This window comes from Rutidosis leptorrhynchoides, chromosome 1 (genome assembly GCF_046630445.1).
Source record: "Rutidosis leptorrhynchoides isolate AG116_Rl617_1_P2 chromosome 1, CSIRO_AGI_Rlap_v1, whole genome shotgun sequence".
Classification (NCBI taxonomy): Eukaryota; Viridiplantae; Streptophyta; class Magnoliopsida; order Asterales; family Asteraceae; genus Rutidosis; species Rutidosis leptorrhynchoides.
In genome coordinates, this window is record NC_092333.1 from 623,356,110 (window position 1) to 623,376,085 (window position 19,976).

A 19,976-nucleotide genomic window follows, 5' to 3' on the forward strand; every position below is an offset into this window, starting at 1 on the left:
TAATTGAACATATGAAAGTAGTTCAAAAATATTGAGATTCAGTTTTACAGGCTTTGCTTATTGTGTCGAAAACGTTAATCATACAAAGATTAAGTTTAAATTTGGTCAGAAATTTCCGGGTCATCACAGTTTGATTAGTTAATTTTTATGTATTATATTTCCTTTTTGTTTATGTGACATCCTAAATAGAAAAAGGAATTATTTAAACATACAATTATATTAAAAATAATAGTTGTATGTTAGTTAGTTAACAGGTTAAAAGGAAGCACTAACTTGGTAACGAAATGGGACTTGAGATGATAAAAAGTTAATGAATAAGGGTATAAACTGTACACCACCCAATTTTAAGAAACAAAAAACCACTAAAATTTATAGAAACTTTCTATTACTCCATTTTGCTTTGTGAGGAGTACGTATGTGTGTGTGGGCGATCCTCATCAGAGTAAAAAGGGTGAGATTATTTAACCTCCAATTCCATCTATTTTCTTCAATTGAAGCTCTAACAAAGTAACAATCATCCTAAATCAAACTCCCAAATACATTGCATTCATCATCTTCCATTTTCAATAGCTAGTTAGTAGGATTTTGGGGATTTTAACGAAGTCTCAAGAATTGAGGTATGTTATAATTTTAGTTTGCAAAGAGATTATTGTTCTTATTGGAAAAGTGTTGATTATATAAAGTTATTATCATCATTTTAACTTTGTATTGTAACTGTTAGGGTTTTGGGAAAAACTATTGAGTTTTCATGTGAAAAAGTGTATACACGAGAATAAATTATGTTAAAATCAGTTTACACTGGTGTTATTAAGACCATTCCTAGCCAGTGTCAGTTTCTGACCAAAAAGTGCAATCTAACTGGCCAGTGTCAGTTTCTGACATTTTTAAGCCAAATTGTCAGTTTTTACATTTTTTTATATAATTTAACACATTATTTAAAAAAATAAATAAATAATAAATAAAAACAACATTGATAATCTAACAAAATAAAAAGTTCATAGACATTAAAAAAAATTTCATAGTAGACTTAAAAACTAAAATTACTAAAAATTATATAACACATAATCAGACTACTAGTTGTCATCGTCTTCAGTGCGTCAACCAAATGCGAGAACTGATCAAGGTACAATTTTTGAAGCTTTTCGATATAATCTTTGTGACCCGGGTCCTTGATATGATCGGCATTGAGGAACAAAACACTAGCACCTGCAAAAGCTGTATGGAGCACCTCTTGTTTTTTTGCGTATTTGACACCTTTAGTTCGTTCCGCCTAAGCCTTTGAAATAGCTTTCAAAGCTTCATCCGCTTTTGATGAATGAGTCGATCGACTTGACTCGCTAGAATAGTTTGATCGTGCCTTTTTTTTGGCCTTTTCATGTCATACCCCGTCCTAATCCATCTGGACGAAGTCACCAACATCTGGTCCCATTGCGATAATCGACTCCAAATAATGTCTTTAAAATGAGCAAATGCACAGCGGAAGATTTCTTTCATACATGAGAATAAACATGCTTTAAAGTGTCAACCAAAAGGTTGGTGAGTTCATAAGTTTATCATAAAACAATAAAATTCATCATTTTGATAGACCACAAGATTTAAATGCTGCATGGTACAAATGGGCCCGAATCCTATACCCACCTGTAATGTACATGCGATATCTTTTAAATACAGTACACATTTTTCGTGTACGAAATCATCTTTCATAAATCTTAGTAACCGTACACATATCTCGTGCACAAAAATAACATACACATAACCTGTGAAAAAAAATCATTCTCTCGATACATAACATTCACTTTTCATTGCTTTCATAGCTTGGTGATATATAACATTCACTTTTCATTGCTTTCATAGCTTGGCTTGGTAACCGACCTTAACATATAATGCGCATAATAATATCCCAAAAACAGAACATCTCGTCTGTATAATAATCATATAAACTTCGAAGTACTAAACACCACGCCCACTAGCTCTTCCGTCTAGTGAACATTCTGGGTGGGGGTGTTAAACCCGGTAGCTACCTTTAGGATCCGCGTCAATTAGGCGTGCACCAATTCTCAAAATTAGTGATGTTCCCTAATTCTTAGGTTACCAAGCAATAATAATCAGGGAAAAAATATTCATATCAATTGTGGCAATTATCACATCCACATAATTCAATGGTGGCAATTATCACGTCCACATAATTCATTCGAGGAATGTTTTGCTTGCGTCTATCTCGTCAAACATTTATAAAAACATTTTATGTATTCGCAGTTCAAAATGTATTTCAAAAGCATTTAATAAAGCAGTTTTGGATGTGTGATATGTCACTGGAAAGCTACATGAGTCTAATTTCCAATCAAATTTATTTCGTAAATTAATTCTGAACATTAATAGGTAAGTCAAATCTATAAAACTCTAAAGGCGGTACAGGCTGTCTAAAAATGAAGTAAATATGTAGCAATGAAGACATAGGTTGTAGCGACCCCGACAAATCGTCAATTGACGGCGTCGACTACTTAGGTCCCGTTGCGTGGTCATAGGTCTTTAACGTGACGTTTGACCAAAGATATGTCGCATTCCTTTCAAAAATAAAGATTGTTTCAAAGTTTACAAGAATTGTTCATCCAAAAGTTACGTTACAAAGTTATAGTTACATGTGAAACCTATGCGACACAGTTTTAAAGAAAGTCAAAATACGCTCCATGAAATGCATGTATACTCGACATCCAATGCAAGTATCAAATAATGAGCGGAAGCATGTTTCACATAGCGTTCAAAGACCTGAGAAAAATATAGAAATCTGTCAACGAAAACGTTGGTGAAATCATAGGTTTAAATAAGTAAGTGAGTAATAGTAAGTTGAACCACAAGATTTGCAACATCGATAAAGTCATAGTACATTCTAAAAGTTAATATTCACGAGCACTCAATTATCAAAGCTTAACATTCCGTCCGTTGAACCCCGTAATAATAGTGTTAGAACATACACTGTTTCCCGAAAATATATTTCACCCGTAGACGGTAGCGAACCGTCCGAAGTGAGGGTTTGTCAAACCCATATGGCCATATAACATAAGTTCTCGCTTACACCATCTGATGTAACTAATGATAATCGAATTGAGGATTTGTGTTTAAACTCGTATGTAGAATGTTTGTTTTCCCTGTACTTGTGTTCACGTAGTTTAAAAGAACGTTTATGTTTTCTCATCCCAAAAGTAAGTTCAAAAGAGTAAAAGTGGGACTATGATCTCACCTTGTATGCACGAACCAAAAAGTACTTCGACAAGTAACGTGTGCAAAGAACAATGCTAGTCTTGACCTAAACAAATAGGTTGTATCAATAACGATAGTCACGAAGGATCAAAGATGTTCAATTAGTCCTATGGCTCAATACGACTCAATTAATATAGCATGTGAATCAAATCATCAAGTTTCATGCAAGACACAAGTATAAAAGCATGTTAGAAAGATTGCACAAATATTTGGTTAAGTTTGATTAAAAGTCAACTTGGTCGGGTCAAAGTCAACGAAAAAGTCAACATGTTCGGGTCGGGTCCCGAACTATTTTTCTGAGGTTTTTAATCATATATGAGCATGTTAGAACAAGTTTCATGTGAATCGGAGGTCCGTAGTATGCCAAACATTTTTCGTATTTTGGACATGGAGGTCAGAACCTGACCACGGCATATGCCGCGCCGTGGCCAGGGGTGTCGCGCCGCGACATTAGGCGTGGCCTGGTACCTGGTCAGTTTCAAATGTTCAAGTCTTGGTCAAAACTTCAAACAACCATAAAACGCAAACCGTAAACAACTAGAAGGCGTATCTTATACCGTTGGAAAGCTCTTTTGACAAGGAACACAACTAAACATGTATCATCAATCAAAAACATCATTTTCAACAACCGATTTCTCGTCAAGTGATCAATAAAAGTCTATTTTCAAATTTTCAAGTTCATCAAATGCATTTTGAGTTTCGGGAATCCAATTCTCACATATGATATGCCGTTTTGAAGGTAATGAGGCATACATTACAACTAAACACTAAAAATTAACATTCCATGGCATTCAAGCATCCAAAAATTCATGTCAAGAACCATCAAACCCTAGTCAAACATCTCAAAATCAATAATCATGCTTTTGAAGTTTTATTAATCAACCTACACATCAAATTGAAGCTAGTGATACTAGGAACACAATTAGAACATGAACTTTTAACATCTAACAACATATGATCATCCAAAATTCAAGAACAACACACCAAAAGTCAAGTTCATGCTAGTTATACTAAAACAACGAGATCGAGCATACAAATTACATACACGACATCACAATGAGCCATAGACACTAACTAACACCATTTCAAGTCAAAAACACGAATTTAGAGAAATCTAGAGTTTTAGAAATGTTACCCAAAATTGGTGTATCAAATCGTAGAGGATGACGAGAGGATTAAGAATATGTAGTCGGATTTGTTGTGAGCTTCCAAGATCAAAATTAGATGATGAATTTTGTGTTTGTGTTCTTGAGAGAAAAGGAAGAAAGAAAAAGAGGAAGAAGATGGTGAAATGAAGTGTGTGGTGGTGAGGAGTCACTAGTTAGCCAAGTTTACCCGAGTGACGAGATTAGTCCCTCAAGTTTGTTGTCGGGTGCGGGAAATAACCAAACGAATATTTTTAAAACGCAAGTTAACGAGAGATGTTATAATCGAGTAACGGGATTATCATGAACACTAGTTAACGAAGTGCATGAGTATAGGTGACGAGGGATGTTATTTAAAAAAAAAAGACGGTGTTAAAATAATTTAACGGAAAAATGCGGGATGTTACATTACCCACACCTTAAAAGAAATTTCGTCCCGAAATTTAGTTGGAAGCAATAGTCGTTGCTTCTTACTCGAGACCTTACGTTGCCAATGCTATGAATAGGTGAAGATACATCCTTGGGCATTCCCACAAATTTTGACAGTCGAGATTTCAGTTTGTATTAAGACTTGGTTTTACGATCCAAAATTTCAACCAGTTTCCCATGAAGGGGAGTTTGCCATCAATAGTAAGTTTATCTAGGAGAGTAGCACGTTCCTGTTCCGTAGGACACGTCTCTAAGTTTGTTGCATGGAACGTAGGGTAAACGGAAACTTAATTGAGTCGGAAGTTCTAAACGGTAGGAGCGGTTCCAATACGCCCCAAGGTTTCAAAAGGATTAATATTTCGCGGTTTAAATTTCCCTGATTCCCGAAACGGATTTCACCTTTCCAAGGTGCGAGGTCTCAATATTACACGGTTACTGACTTGGGATTCGAGAGGTTTACGTCGAATATCGGTATAGTCCTTTTGGCGACTACGGGTCATCTTGAGTCCTTCTCAGACTTGGACGATCTCAACTGTTATTTCTTGAATGAGTTCGGATTCGGTGGTTTGCTTGCCACATGCTTTGATCCAACGAATAGGGGTATGACACTTGCGGTCATATAGGGTTTCGGAAGTGCGGCGTTAATACACGAATGGTAACTGCTGTGTGAGAGGAGACAACTAAAGGCAACGATACAAGTTTGTAACATGTCTTTCCAAGATGTGAAACGTACGTTTGTTTGGTCCGTTGATTGTGGATGATACACGGCATTCATGTTTAAACGTGTCCCTACAGTTCCTTGTAAGGCATCCAGAATTTAGAAGTGAGACGAGTATCCCGATCTGAAATTTTAATGGAGATGGTACGCCGTGCCGAGCTAGAATTTTCTTTAATACACGTTTGAACAGGTTTCGTTTCTCATGAGGTCCGCATCGCGGAAGATCCATCGGTTCCCGAAAGTGGTTGTTAGGACTATTCACCATCGTGGCGAATACTAATATAATGTGAAGAGTTTCTCTCTCCATTGAGAAGTTTTATAAAAAGTTTCCTTACACGGAAATGCGAGCAATAAGACAGGAGTGAAATGAGAACTTAGAATAGGATGAGTTCACACCTTGAGGTAACCATGTCGCGCACTTAGTGGTCGAATGTTGAGGCTTGGTGGGATAACGAGATAGTACACGTAGTTGTATGATAAGTCAAAGAAGAGTGAAGCATCCTTGGATTGGGTGTTATCTTAAGTTCCAGTAATATCAGGCGGAAAATGGTGAAATAACAGGGCTATGTAACGTGGCACGTGTTGATGAGAAGGTTGATCGGGTCCATGATTAAGTATTCAAATTTATCGAGCAAATTAACGAATTTCAGTTTCCTTGATTTCGAGTCGAGAGAGTATGTCTTTCGGGCGTTCAAGTAGAAATATTTCCATATTTGAGTTCCAGTGTGCTAAACGAATTTAGCTAGTAAGGTTTGTGTGAAAGGTCATGTTCAAAGTTCAGACACGGAGAGGTTTAAATTTTTCCCTCAGTGAGTTAACGAGTTTAAAGGTCGTGCAACACGAGAAAAGTCGGAAATGAATCTTCAGTGATAACCGGCGAGATCAAAGATTTTACGAATACAAGTCTGAGTCGTGAGGGTTTCCCGATTACGTGTGGTTCCGATTGCGAGATGTATTGAGATACTTTGACCACTAACAACATGGTCTAAAAATTGAACTTCGTTTAACCAAAATTCTCACTTGGAGAATTCGGTATAGAGTTGCTCTTTTCTCAAGTGTTCGAGCGTAAGTCGGAGACATTGTTCGTTTTCTTCTTCGCTTGAATAGGTTTAGAACATCAATTATAAGTACGGTAACGATTTGTCTAAATAAGTTTGCACACGCGGCTCCGGAGGTTTATGAATACAGACGGAGCCTTAGTTTAACTGAACGGTACTAAGAGAGATTTACAACTATCGTAGCGAGTTCAGAAAATGGTTTAGGAGACATCGTCTCCCTCAACCCTCAATTGATGATAACAAGGATGGAGATCGATTTGGTATACACACGAGATCCTCGTACTTGATCAAGAGGTCATTGATACGGGGAAAAAGAATATCGGTTCTTAACCGGAAATTATTTAGTTCACAATAATCTATACAAGACGATAGGGAAACATTTCTTCTTAACGAATAGGTTTTGAGCTCCTCAACTCTATAGGTGATAAGTCAAAATTCAAATTATTCACCCAATAAGTTTAACGTACATCCTCCGATATAAATTTGGTGGCACACAATAGTTTTTCGTGGGTCACTTGAATGGCCTAAGCAATATCTAGGGGGAGTGGTGGAGTGCAAGGAGTACGAGTCAAAGTCTTGGTTATAAAACGTCTAACTATAACCGAATCGAATAAGTATGAAATATGCGGGTTGTTGTGAAGAAACGTACCCGTGACTAGTCCATCGTCGTCTTGGGCATCCTAGGTGTCGATGTTGAAAGTTCAATGGCGGGCGTTGGGGTTGGCTTTCTTCTTTGGGCACGCATTCCTATAATGACCCGGTTGGCCACATTCGAAACAAACAACCGCCCTTGGCGCATTGGGCGTCTTTTGAGCGACGGTAATGGTACTTTTACAAATATGGGCCACATGGCCACTTCTTTGACACCTGATGCAAAATGGTTTGCCACATTCACCCAAATGATGTTTGCGACATTCGTTACAGTAGGGCAGGTTTCCGGCATACCCTTTCTTGTCGTCGGAGGTGAAGGACTTCTTGGTGAAGTTGTTGTTGTAGTTGCTCGATGGAGAGGCTTCCCATTTTCTTTTGTTGTTACCCGGTTGGTCCTCGGCCGTAGGTGTCGGCGCTTCAATTTCATTCACCGTTTTTATAGATTGGCGGGCCATCGTTAAAGCCTCTTGTAGGTTTGCGGGTTTGGATGACATTAACCCGTGTTGAACGCTCTTCGGGAGGCCATCCATGTAAAGTTTGACTCTTAGGGATTCGGGAGTCATGAGATTTGGACACATTAAGACTAGTTCGGTAAACCGTTGATTATAAGCTTCGAGGTCATTCCCGACCGTTTTTAAATTCCTTAGACCCTGTTCGAGCCTTCGAGTCTCGTCGCGCGGGAAGTATTCGGTGATCATTCTTTCTCTTAATTCGGTCCAAGAGAGTGTAAGGGCCTCATCGATACCCACTGATTGTACATACGTGTTCCACCATGAGAGAGCAACACCGGTGAAAGTGAGGGTGGAAAACTTGACCTTATCTTGGTCCTGACAACCGCTTATGTTAAAAACGGCTTCCGTTTGTTTGAACCATCGGGTGAGAGCAATCGGTCCCCCGGTTCCATCGAAAGTGGGAGGTTTGTACCCCATGAAGTTTTTGTAGGAGCACCCCTCGTTTGAATTATCGGCTCCATGATTGTTGTTGTGGTTGGAGAAGTGATCGGCCACTGCCTCACCCACGGCGGTGGCTATCATTCGTTGAAGGGCTTGTTCTAAAGTTTCAGGAAGGGTATTGTGTTGACCTTGGTGAGCCATTGTTCCTTCATGACACAAGAATATCGTTGATTAGTATTCTTAACAATACTAATCGTGATATGGAATAATGATGAAGAGAAAATTTTCCTTGATTCGCCTTGAATTCTTTATGTCGTAATGTCGGAACGTTCATATGAGTCACCGTAATATAATCCCGGCAATTATATTACCCTGATTCATATGTGCATTCGACATTATTCTATAAAGTCAAGGTGGCGCGTCAATCAAATTAAACAACGAAAGATTTAGATGAAGCGAGAGTTAGTTATGAGTAGAAACGTTCGAGTATAAATGCACAAATAGTCAAGTAATTCCTACTTCATGTCTATATGCCGGTTGTAGTCTAGATTCACTAATGTACCCTATGACTCGGGGTTGACACCAATGAACTCTAAATCCCTACAACCAAGGCTCTGATACCACTTGTAGCGACCCCGACAAATCGTCAATTGACGGCGTCGACTACTTAGGTCCCGTTGCGTGGTCATAGGTCTTTAACGTGACGTTTGACCAAAGATATGTCGCATTCCTTTCAAAAATAAAGATTGTTTCAAAGTTTACAAGAATTGTTCATCCAAAAGTTACGTTACAAAGTTATAGTTACATGTGAAACCTATGCGACACAGTTTTAAAGAAAGTCAAAAGACGCTCCATGAAATGCATGTATACTCGACATCCAATGCAAGTATCAAATAATGAGCGGAAGCATGTTTCACATAGCGTTCAAAGACCTGAGAAAAACATAGAAATCTGTCAACGAAAACGTTGGTGAAATCATAGGTTTAAATAAGTAAGTGAGTAATAGTAAGTTGAACCACAAGATTTGCAACATCGATAAAGTCATAGTACATTCTAAAAGTTAATATTCACGAGCACTCAATTATCAAAGCTTAACATTCCGTCCGTTGAACCCCGTAATAATAGTGTTAGAACATACACTGTTTCTCGAAAATATATTTCACCCGTAGACGGTAGCGAACCGTCCGAAGTGAGGGTTTGTCAAACCCATATGGCCATATAACATAAGTTCTCGCTTACACCATCTGATGTAACTAATGATAATCGAATTGAGGATTTGTGTTCAAACTCGTATGTAGAATGTTTGTTTTTCCTGTACTTGTGTTCACGTAGTTTAAAAGAACGTTTATGTTTTCTCATCCCAAAAGTAAGTTCAAAAGAGTAAAAGTGGGACTATGATCTCACCTTGTATGCACGAACCAAAAAGTACTTCGACAAGTAACGTGTGCAAAGAACAATGCTAGTCTTGACCTAAACAAATAGGTTGTATCAATAACGATAGTTACGAAGGATCAAAGATGTTCAATTAGTCCTATGGCTCAATACGACTCAATTAATATAGCATGTGAATCAAATCATCAAGTTTCATGCAAGACACAAGTATAAAAGCATGTTAGAAAGATTGCACAAATATTTGGTTAAGTTTGATTAAAAGTCAACTTGGTCGGGTCAAAGTCAACGAAAAAGTCAACATGTTCGGGTCGGGTCCCGAACTATTTTTCTGAGGTTTTTAATCATATATGAGCATGTTAGAACAAGTTTCATGTGAATCGGAGGTCCGTAGTATGCCAAACATTTTTCGTATTTTGGACATGGAGGTCAGAACCTGACCACGGCATATGCCGCGCCGCGGCCAGGGGTGTCGCGCCGCGACATTAGGCGTGGCCTGGTACCTGGTCAGTTTCAAATGTTCAAGTCTTGGTCAAAACTTCAAACAACCATAAAACGCAAACCGTAAACAACTAGAAGGCGTATCTTATACCGTTGGAAAGCTCTTTTGACAAGGAACACAACTAAACATGTATCATCAATCAAAAACATCATTTTCAACAACCGATTTCTCGTCAAGTGATCAATAAAAGTCTATTTTCAAATTTTCAAGTTCATCAAATGCATTTTGAGTTTCGGGAATCCAATTCTCACATATGATATGCCGTTTTGAAGGTAATGAGGCATACATTACAACTAAACACTAACAATTAACATTCCATGGCATTCAAGCATCCAAAAATTCATGTCAAGAACCATCAAACCCTAGTCAAACATCTCAAAATCAATAATCATGCTTTTGAAGTTTTATTAATCAACCTACACATCAAATTGAAGCTAGTGATACTAGGAACACAATTAGAACATGAACTTTTAACATCTAACAACATATGATCATCCAAAATTCAAGAACAACACACCAAAAGTCAAGTTCATGCTAGTTATACTAAAACAACGAGATCGAGCATACAAATTACATACACGACATCACAATGAGCCATAGACACTAACTAACACCATTTCAAGTCAAAAACACGAATTTAGAGAAATCTAGAGTTTTAGAAATGTTACCCAAAATCGGTGTAGTTAGTATCAAATCGTAGAGGATGACGAGAGGATTAAGAATATGTAGTCGGATTTGTTGTGAGCTTCCAAGATCAAAATTAGATGATGAATTTTGTGTTTGTGTTCTTGAGAGAAAAGGAAGAAAGAAAAAGAGGAAGAAGATGGTGAAATGAAGTGTGTGGTGGTGAGGAGTCACTAGTTAGCCAAGTTTACCCGAGTAGCGAGATTAGTCCCTCAAGTTTGTTGTCGGGTGCGGGAAATAACCAAACGAATATTTTTAAAACGCAAGTTAACGAGAGATGTTATAATCGAGTAACGGGATTATCATGAACACTAGTTAACGAAGTGCACGAGTATAGGTGACGAGGGATGTTATTTAAAAAAAAAAAGACGGTGTTAAAATAATTTAACGGAAAAATGCGGGATGTTACATAGGTGAATTACAATCACCTAATTGACTAAATAATGTGTAGTGATTGAACTATTGATAGGTGTGTTAGATGAAGCAAGCTTATCATCCGGATGTTAACTTGATTTCTATAGCCCAGGTGAGTACTTTTACTGTGTTCATATGTCATAGTAGAAATGTTAATATGATTGCATTAACTGTGGTGTTGTTGTTAAGTTTGACTTGCCATATTTCCATATAGGCTATGATTTCTCGAAATCGGACAAATTGTAATGAGAATGTGCCTTAGGGCCGTTGTATTGCCATATGGGCTACAAAATTGTCATTTGGGGCCAAATGATGTTAATGAGCTAATTACATTGCCATGTGGGTTAATTGTGCCTTAAAGGCTTAAGGCTATAAGATTTGTAGTTGATTTCTTATATGTAATAGGAAGGTAAGAGTTATTATTAATTAATTAAATCATTATTAAAGTGTGATTCATGCATGATCTTAAATGGTGCATATGAATTAATGGAAGGAGCTATAGTACATGAAACTCAATCAAGATTTTTCTCCGATATTAAAAGTCAACGATCCTAAACAACCTCCAAGTCTATAGAATGAGCTGTGAAATCAAAAATAGTGAAAGCTGGCTAAAATTTTGTGGGGTGCTTAAGTTGGAAAAAGTGAAAAAGTTGAGGGGCTAAATTGGATAAAATGTACAATTTCTTTTTTCTTTTTGAAACTGACTGTTAACTGTGAATTTGAGTACTCTGTTAAAATCCCGATTATTCGCTGATTAATCCCCGATTACTCATTTTTAAGAGTAATCTGTTCGGATTTTTCAAAATCCGTTTAATTAAATGGTCAACGTCGATTACTGGGTCAAAATCGAATTTGGTAATCAAAGTCGGTCAAAGTCAAAGTTGGTCAACATTTTAACATTAATTTAAATTAGAACTTTAGAGTTTTTGAAAAAAAATGAACAATTTTAGACAATTCTGTTAAAGTTTATGTTCACATTTATGGTTTCTTTCTATATTTCACAAATATAATTTTTGAAATTTAATATTTAAATGTATAAAGTACAATTGGATTAATCCCCGATTAATTTCCGATTACTCCTTCCAACATCCTGATCGATTAAAGCCCGAATAACCAATTTTGCAACCTTCCTCTTAACAGTTAATATACACATATTTGACTATTTGTTCTGTATTTTTTCTCTTTAACGTTCATTAATTACCTTAACAATTTGTAGAAAAGATGCATCATAATAGACCTTGTGTTTTCTACACAAACGTTAACATTATAACACACACGTGAAGTTTACACGTCAAGTCAATAAAAAGTATTACACATGAATAATATACATCTTTGTTCACGTATATATATTTTTATAAAAAAAGAATAAAAGTATTTTTCTAATTTACAAACTCAATTTGTATAGTACATGAGGATAAATGAAAAAAAGTATATATGAAATGTAAGAACACAATAAATAATTTCTGTGATAGATTAATTTCACAAACAAATGAAGCAAAATCCCTTGTTGCCCAGCAGAATCATGGTCAATTCATGGTGGATGCTGTTGTTAAGTGCAATTGTATGCAATGTGTATGTATTGATTTGAATATGCTTGCATGATTCGGTTGGACTAGTAGTAGGGGATTACAGGTGGTGGTGGCGAAGCGTATGAGACTCCGACTACAGGTGGTAAAGGGATGTTATCATATGACGGTGATGGTGGAGTTTGTGTTTGTGGTGGTTTATGGTGCCATTGTTGATGTGGTGGAGGAGACTGATTTTTGGGGGTTTCATCACATGGTGGTGGTGGCGGTGGTGATTTTGGAGGGCAGTTATCAACTACAGCAGGTGGTGGTGGGGATGAGTAGTGTGGTGGTGGTGGGGGTGAGTACTGTGTTGGTGGTGGTGGGGAAGAGTGGTGAGGTGGTGGTGGGGGTGAGTACTGTGTTGGTGGTGGTGGGGAAGAGTGGTGAGGTGGTGGTGGGGATGAGTAGTGTGGTGGTGGTGACTGTGTGGGAGGTGGTGGTGGTGATGTGTAATAATAAATTGGTGGTGGTGGTGATGAGTAATGGGGTGGTGGAGGTGATGGAATTGGAGGTGGTGGTGAAGAGTAATAATATGTTGGTGGTGGTGGAGGTGGTGGTGAACATGGTGGCGGTGATGGTGATGGAGGTGGTGGTGGTGACGGTGATGGTGGAAGTGGTGGTGATGGTGGAAGTGGTGGTGATGGTGGTGGTGGTGGCGACGGTGATGGTGGAGGTGGTGGCGACGGTGATGGTGGAGGTGGTGGCGACGGTGAAGGTGGTGGTGGTGATGGTGATGGAGGCGGTGGTGGTGATGGTGGTGGCGGTGAAGATGATGGTGGTGGCGGCGATGGTGATGGTGGAGGTGGCGGTGATGGTGATGGAGGCGGTGGTGGTGACGAGTAAGTTGGTGGTGGTGATGGTGGAGGCGGTGACGGTGATGGTGGTGGTGGCGATGGTGATGGTGGAGGTGGTGGCGATGGTGATGGTGGAGGTGGTGGTGATGAGTAATGTGGTGGTGGCGGGGCAACACGTGTTTCAGGTGAAGTTTCAAACATGGGGGGTGATGGTGGTGGCGGTGCATGTCGTTCACTTGGTGAGATTTCCCAAACCGGTGGTGGCGGTGGTGGTGATGTAACTTGTGGTGGATTCACTGCTTGTGGTGGTGGTGGGGAACGTGATCTCTGAATCGGTGAAGACTCAAATTTAGGTGGTGCAGGAGCACTTCTAACTAATGGTCTAGGCGCACTCGCTACATTTGGAGGTGGTGGCGGACTTGCCCTCCTTCTAGTCTCTGCCGATGACCTAGACTGTGGTGGTGAAACCACCGGGGTAACTACCGGTGAAACCTTAACACCACAACTCATCTTACTACAATCCACAGCACGTGCATCATCAGAAGCACATTCCCGTTTTGACCGTTGACCAGTTCTCCAAACAATACAATTCTTCTCATCATCAAACACCTTCCCGCCAGCCGCAACACACGATGGAGCTTCGCCGGTAAAATAATTGTAAGAATATGTGAAGTTTTGTAAATTTGGTATCTTACAAATACTATCGGGGACAATTCCGGTTAACTTATTATGTGCCACGTTTAATTGTTCTACACTTCTCATTCCGGCAATCGCTGCCGGTAACGCTCCTTGAAGACTGTTAAAGCTCACGTCAAAAACCGTCACCTTTTTCAACGACCCGATTTGAACCGGTAGACAACTTGTTAAATTATCATTCATAAGAATAATTTCATTCAATGTTGACCCCATTTGACCAATACTAGGCGGAAGACACCCACCCAGATCATTGTTTGCTAAAACAAGAACCGAAACAGGTGAGTTACCCAAGTTTGGTGGAATACCGAACTTGAACCGGTTGTCATTTATAAAAACCGCGTCAAGGTCTTTATCAAAAAGTTGAACCGGGACAGACCCTTCAAATTCGTTGAACCGGAGGTCTAAAAACTTTAAAACTGGGAGAGATAACACCACAGTAGGAAAAGTTCCAACAAACCTGTTGTTACTTATATCAAGCTCGTGTAAAAGTTTAAGTTTTTTGAATGTTTTTGGAACGGTCCCACAAAAGCGGTTCGAGTTGATGTGAAAAAGTGCGAGGTCAGATAGAAGACCGAGCTCGGGCGGGAGATACCCGGCAATATCTGCATGGTTGAGGTCGATCCCGGCTACTACTCTTTTTGAGGCGTTGAACAACGATGGTGCACAAAACACGCCAGGGTAGGCACAAACATCGGGTCCGGTCCAGTTTGCTGTGAAGTTAAATGGGTCGGAGAAGATGGCGGTTTTCCATGCTTGAAGAGCAATGTAGGCTTTTTGGAGACTATCATTCTCGAAAACAAGACCATTTACATCGTCAGCATCGTTGTCATCTGCAGCGGAGATGTGGTGGAAGAACGCGGCGGAGATGATGATGGTAAGAAGGAGAAACTGTAAACGTGGTGGTGGCATTGTATATTACGGTGTAACAATAGATTGAATTGAATAGAATGAGATGTTTATGTTTGTGTATGTGTTGTGAGTTGTTTTTGTGTGTGTTTATAAGAAATGGCCCAACTGGCCAATGCGTGTTTTGTGTTAATTTTCCTCCAATGTCTGAATTTAAAGGTGACATTTGATTAGAAGAATGGTTTTTAATGTTAATATTATAATATTAAAATAGAATAAAATAGAAATTATTATACTTATAATTAAAATGATTGTTGTGTGAATATTTTGAATTATTTTTTAGCCTTGAGAAAGTCATTTACTTGCTACCAAACCCATGTTAAGTCTTCTGGCTTCTCTGTAACTTCTATTCCATTTACTTAAAATATTGCTTAAATAATTAGTTATGATTAATTGATTATACAATACCGAGTAACATGAGCCTAGGTTGCATCCATTGATGATTTCATCCATTTGATGAAATTACTTTCTATTTATTTTCTGTTTTCTAAAAAAAAAAATAAATAAATAAATAAATAATAATAAAAACTTTGGTCTAAAGAGGGGTATAACGATGCGTTAAATTATTGTAAGATTACAAAATAAAGTTAGGTGTTATGCAATGTAACTCATTCATTTAGGGTATTTTGACAAAAGTATCTGATAGTTGTAGTTGTAACTTTTTTTTTTTTTTTTTTTGAAAGGCAAGATAATATTATTAAAATATAAAAAATACACGAGATGAAACTAGCCAGAAGCTAGAAACAAAAATTACGAGACTACATCCAACGACTACACCAACTAAAAAACTCACACAATTAAGGACTCAAAAAAATAAAAAACACACATCTCGAGGACAAAAATGACGCACAACACGACAGGACGATCATCTAAGAATCCGACTCCGAGGACGCACAGGAAGAACAGCATGAGCAGCAATCATCTTCATCCTCGTCCTCTATCGAATTTTTCATCACATTATCTATGAAAAATCGATCCTGCCATCGAAAATTTTTCCGACGTTTACTACGCTTTATATTACTCCTTCCCCACACATGTTTAAAGAAATGACCTTTAATCAGGGGATGAACATTTTTTCTCTTACCCCGAAAACGAGCTACAGCAGTAGACGATTGACGCGCGATAACCTCGTTTGAGTCGACACAAAATCTCACATTTAACCTAGGGTCACCCGAAACATTATCAAACACATCTTGAGGAGGGTCCAACCCGTTTGAATTAGCACATCCCACCGTAGCCTCATTAATCAGAGCTGGCCCATTAAGACTTTGATCAGGCCCAATGCCAATTTGATTTTGAACTTCCATTGGGGCAGCTGAAACAGATTCCTCGGTACATTCAAACTCACGTCTGCCCTTGAAACCTGCACCAATGTTGGAAGACTCAACATCTTCCTCTTTCCCTATCCTCGAAAACCGCACATCATTAACCACCGGAGAAACGTCGGGCACCAGATCCATTTGTAGTTGTAACTTGCACACTAATTGATAATTGTTAAGTTTTATATGTATTTAGGTGTTTAACTGAAATCTATTAAAATAAAGACTAATGAGCTTTTAGGTTAGAGCTTTTTCTATCTGTTTAATAGTTTTAAACCTTTCTAACAAACTGAAGTTTTTTGATATATTTTTTTTCCATAAAAACTAGAAGTTAAAAGCTTTAAACCAAATATACCCTTAATGATAGTGTTAAAAAATTGTTCAATTTTTATAAATAATTAGTGATATAACATTAACAATCTAGTTCTTCGATTATTAGTTAAGACTATGGAGTAACTAATAGAAATATGAGAAATATGTTTATTAAGTTTCATTTTTATAATGTAACATTTGTAGTAAGATGTTATGCACTACTAGCTTCAATAATTTTAGAAATAATCAAAACACATTTGACGGATAACATGACCTATTTACAATATTGCTACGCTAAATTGAAATTTTAAAAGGTATCAATCAATAATAAACTAATAACAATTTTTCGGCTTTCAAAAATTTGTAGCGGCACCGGCAAAATAAAAGTCTTAATGAGTGCAATAATAATAGAGACAATATGACAAGCCAGCACGTTGCCAGAATTTGATGAAAATACACCTTCGAAATTAATAAAAAGACAATTATTTAATTTATATCATATAGTATTCGGTACTTCAATAAATAAATGTTGAGAATGTGACTTGAGTAGTGGTCTAGTGGAGGGTCTGTAATGTTGCTAATTCACTTCTGGTTTTTCAACTTCAGTTTTTTTATACTCTTAAAATTTGTAAAAAAAAAATTTTATAGTATACGATTTGATATTATAAAAGTGCAATAAAACTATAATCTACACGTTGTAGTCAAAATTGTAAATTTAACCAAAGCTTTAAATTCAGTAACTATAATCCATGGTCAAACAAATACTACTATATATAATATATATATGTCCACCGAAGTCTTTTGTGATTGTTTGGATAAAATTTTTTTTTTATTTTTTTTAATCAGAAACCTCCTATGAATTAACAAATTGACTCCCAATTAGGAATGGCACCCGCGGGTCGCGGATGCGGATCCATTCGTACCCTCGGATTTTTTGTCAACCCGTCAACCCGCGGATATTCATTATCGGATTTAATTTTGGATCCATCGCCCGTACCCGCGGATATTCGCGGGCTATGGATTTACCCGCGGATCTTTTTCATAAATTAGTATTACATTCGTATCTAACTTTTTTTTTTTTAAAACTATAAATTTTATAAAGATAAACAATATTTACAACGTATGATGCGCATTACATACAAACAGGCCCTTAAATTACATTTAGGCTAATACTGGAAAATGAAGAATGCAGAAAAGACACTAAAACACGAGCCTGACACATTTTAATGACTTAGCCAACCCCGATTCTATTAGAAGCTAAACCAATATAAGTTAAATTACTCAAAATACGTTATACTAGTAGTCTAGTACTACTTGCACGCATCAAACTACTGGAATTTAATAGTGACCGATCACCAAATTTGTATGTTATTGTTTGAAATTTTTTTAAAGTCAATGAATATTACAATAATGTAAGGATCCGCGGATATTTAATGGATATTTAACGGGTATATTCGCGAATTCTTCAAACGGGTGTATCGGATCAGCGGATTGGATTTTACCCGCTACGGATGTAATACATCCATCACCCACCCGCGACCCGCTAGCGGGTACAAGATTAAATCCATCTCCCACCCGCGGGTAAAGATTTTTGATTTTATCCGCCCATCACGGGCGCGGGTACCCTCGGATCTCGAATTTTTTTAGATCCATTGCCATCCCTACTCCCAATGGCATGTAAAAATCTCGAACATCGTCCAGACGTCACCTTGATGGTATAACACCTTCTAGTAAATTCATAATTATGCTAAAGAGGACATTGTAAGAAAGTAGATATTTATAACTGGAAATTTAAAGATATATTTAGATAATTTAAATGAGACGAAGTGAGTAATTCATGTTTATATTTATCATATTAACATTGTAAATCAATCTGCATTTTCTTGTTGGATAGAACTCATTGATATATCAAAATTTTATTCTCGTATTACTCTAGAATACTTGTTTCTGTCAACATAACAGTTTAGATGTCATAATAAAAGAAGTGTTGTTTTTTTTTTTTTTTTCCGGCGAAAAAGAAGTGTTGTTTTTATATGGAGTAAAATAAATAAAATAAATACGTGTACTTTTCCTTAAAAGACATATATTCGAGTAGTAGCAAACCACTAATTAGGAGGGACCCAAGAAAACGGCGATATCTATACGCGTTTATGCTGTGCCGTGACTGACGGCGTCATACGAATATTTCCTGTTGGCTTACTTTTTTATTTTTTCATTTATTTATTTATTTATTTATTATTTTTTTTTTTTTTGAGCATATTTTTTTTTTTTTGCCAAAGGCAAAGACTTTCTTAGTCTTTCTTTTCTAATACAACTGTTTTTTATTCTTCAAAATCCTCGTCATGAATACTATATTTATTTATGAGGTTAACTACCTATGTAAGAAATACGATGAGTTTAACATTTAGGAGCCGCGTGAGATTAAAGGGGGCTTAAATTTTTTTATTAAGATTTAATATAAAACATATGCTTTTACAAAAAATTATTGAACATATAAGTTTCATATAATCGGTGTTTAATTGCCGTTATTTAGTTAAATTTTGACCACAATGCTTGTAATAAGTCATAGGAAGGTGGTAATGACGTAGTGGTGAATCTATAACCAAATTCAAAAGGGTTTCGAATTCCGTTATGGGGGACGATTCTAACACACTCTTTTTTGATCCTCACACACCTATTTTAACCTTTTACTCTTCTAATAATACTCCATTTCTTTAAATTGGTGTGTGAGGATCAAAAAAGTATGTGTGAGAATCATCCCCCATTTGGTTATTCAAAATTATTTATATTTAAAATGTACTTTAGTTGTTTTTACCTTAAAAAACATAAATCCTAAAGATAAATCCTAAAGATAAGTAGTATTCTATACAATTTAACGAATACTTTATAAATTTTTTCTCCAAACTAGTAGTGTCACATAACACCTCTTGTTTCTATATAGAGTCACCATTGAGATAGCGTCAATCATCACGCCCTGGCCCCGTAATTCTTTGGGCTGGCACCAACTTCGAATTCATGGCCTATTTAGGGATTATCACCAAAATGCCCTTTTTTTGAAGCATGTTGACTGACAGCCCTTAAAAAAAAAGTTGACAATTTGCCTTCGCAAGGCGCAAGACTCCTTGCGTCCTTGCGACCTTGCGTCTTTGCGACCTTGCGTGTTTCCTTAAAAGAACTAGTTAAATGAAACTTTTGCGTTCACTGTTCCCTTACAACCACAATCATACGCAAACTGCTCTC

At 37.3% G+C, this 19,976-nt stretch overlaps 1 protein-coding gene and 1 long non-coding RNA gene across 2 annotated transcripts; one reads left to right on the forward strand and one right to left on the reverse strand.

The window, feature by feature from the left end:
• Positions 1 to 415: 415 nt before the first annotated feature.
• Positions 416 to 11,587, forward strand: LOC139885579 (uncharacterized). The gene is made up of 3 exons (XR_011772001.1): positions 416 to 617; positions 11,197 to 11,253; positions 11,356 to 11,587. It is a non-coding gene; the product is annotated as an uncharacterized lncRNA (long non-coding RNA).
• A 1,073-nt stretch (positions 11,588 to 12,660) lies between these two features.
• On the reverse strand, positions 12,661 to 15,114 carry LOC139885580 (leucine-rich repeat extensin-like protein 2). Its single transcript, XM_071869335.1, has 3 exons — positions 13,994 to 15,114; positions 13,104 to 13,342; positions 12,661 to 12,848 (listed from the first exon to the last, which is right to left on the reverse strand). Exons 1-3 carry the CDS (start codon positions 15,106 to 15,108, stop codon positions 12,754 to 12,756), a joined length of 1,449 nt encoding a protein of 482 aa, XP_071725436.1. The 5' UTR covers positions 15,109 to 15,114; the 3' UTR covers positions 12,661 to 12,753.
• Positions 15,115 to 19,976: the final 4,862 nt, after the last annotated feature.

What these genes read in the sequence shown, in the direction of transcription:
- LOC139885580 (XM_071869335.1), bottom strand. Translation starts at nt 15,108, where the DNA reads ATGCCACCACCACGTTTACAGTTTCTCCTTCTTACCATCATCATCTCC. An exon ending in ATGAGTTGTGGTGTTAAGGT is followed by an intron (nt 13,343 to 13,993) that starts TTCACCGGTAGT and finishes ACCATCACCACC; the next exon opens with ACTTCCACCATCACCACCAC. An exon ending in ACCACACTACTCATCCCCAC is followed by an intron (nt 12,849 to 13,103) that starts CACCACCTCACC and finishes CACAAACACAAA; the next exon opens with CTCCACCATCACCGTCATAT.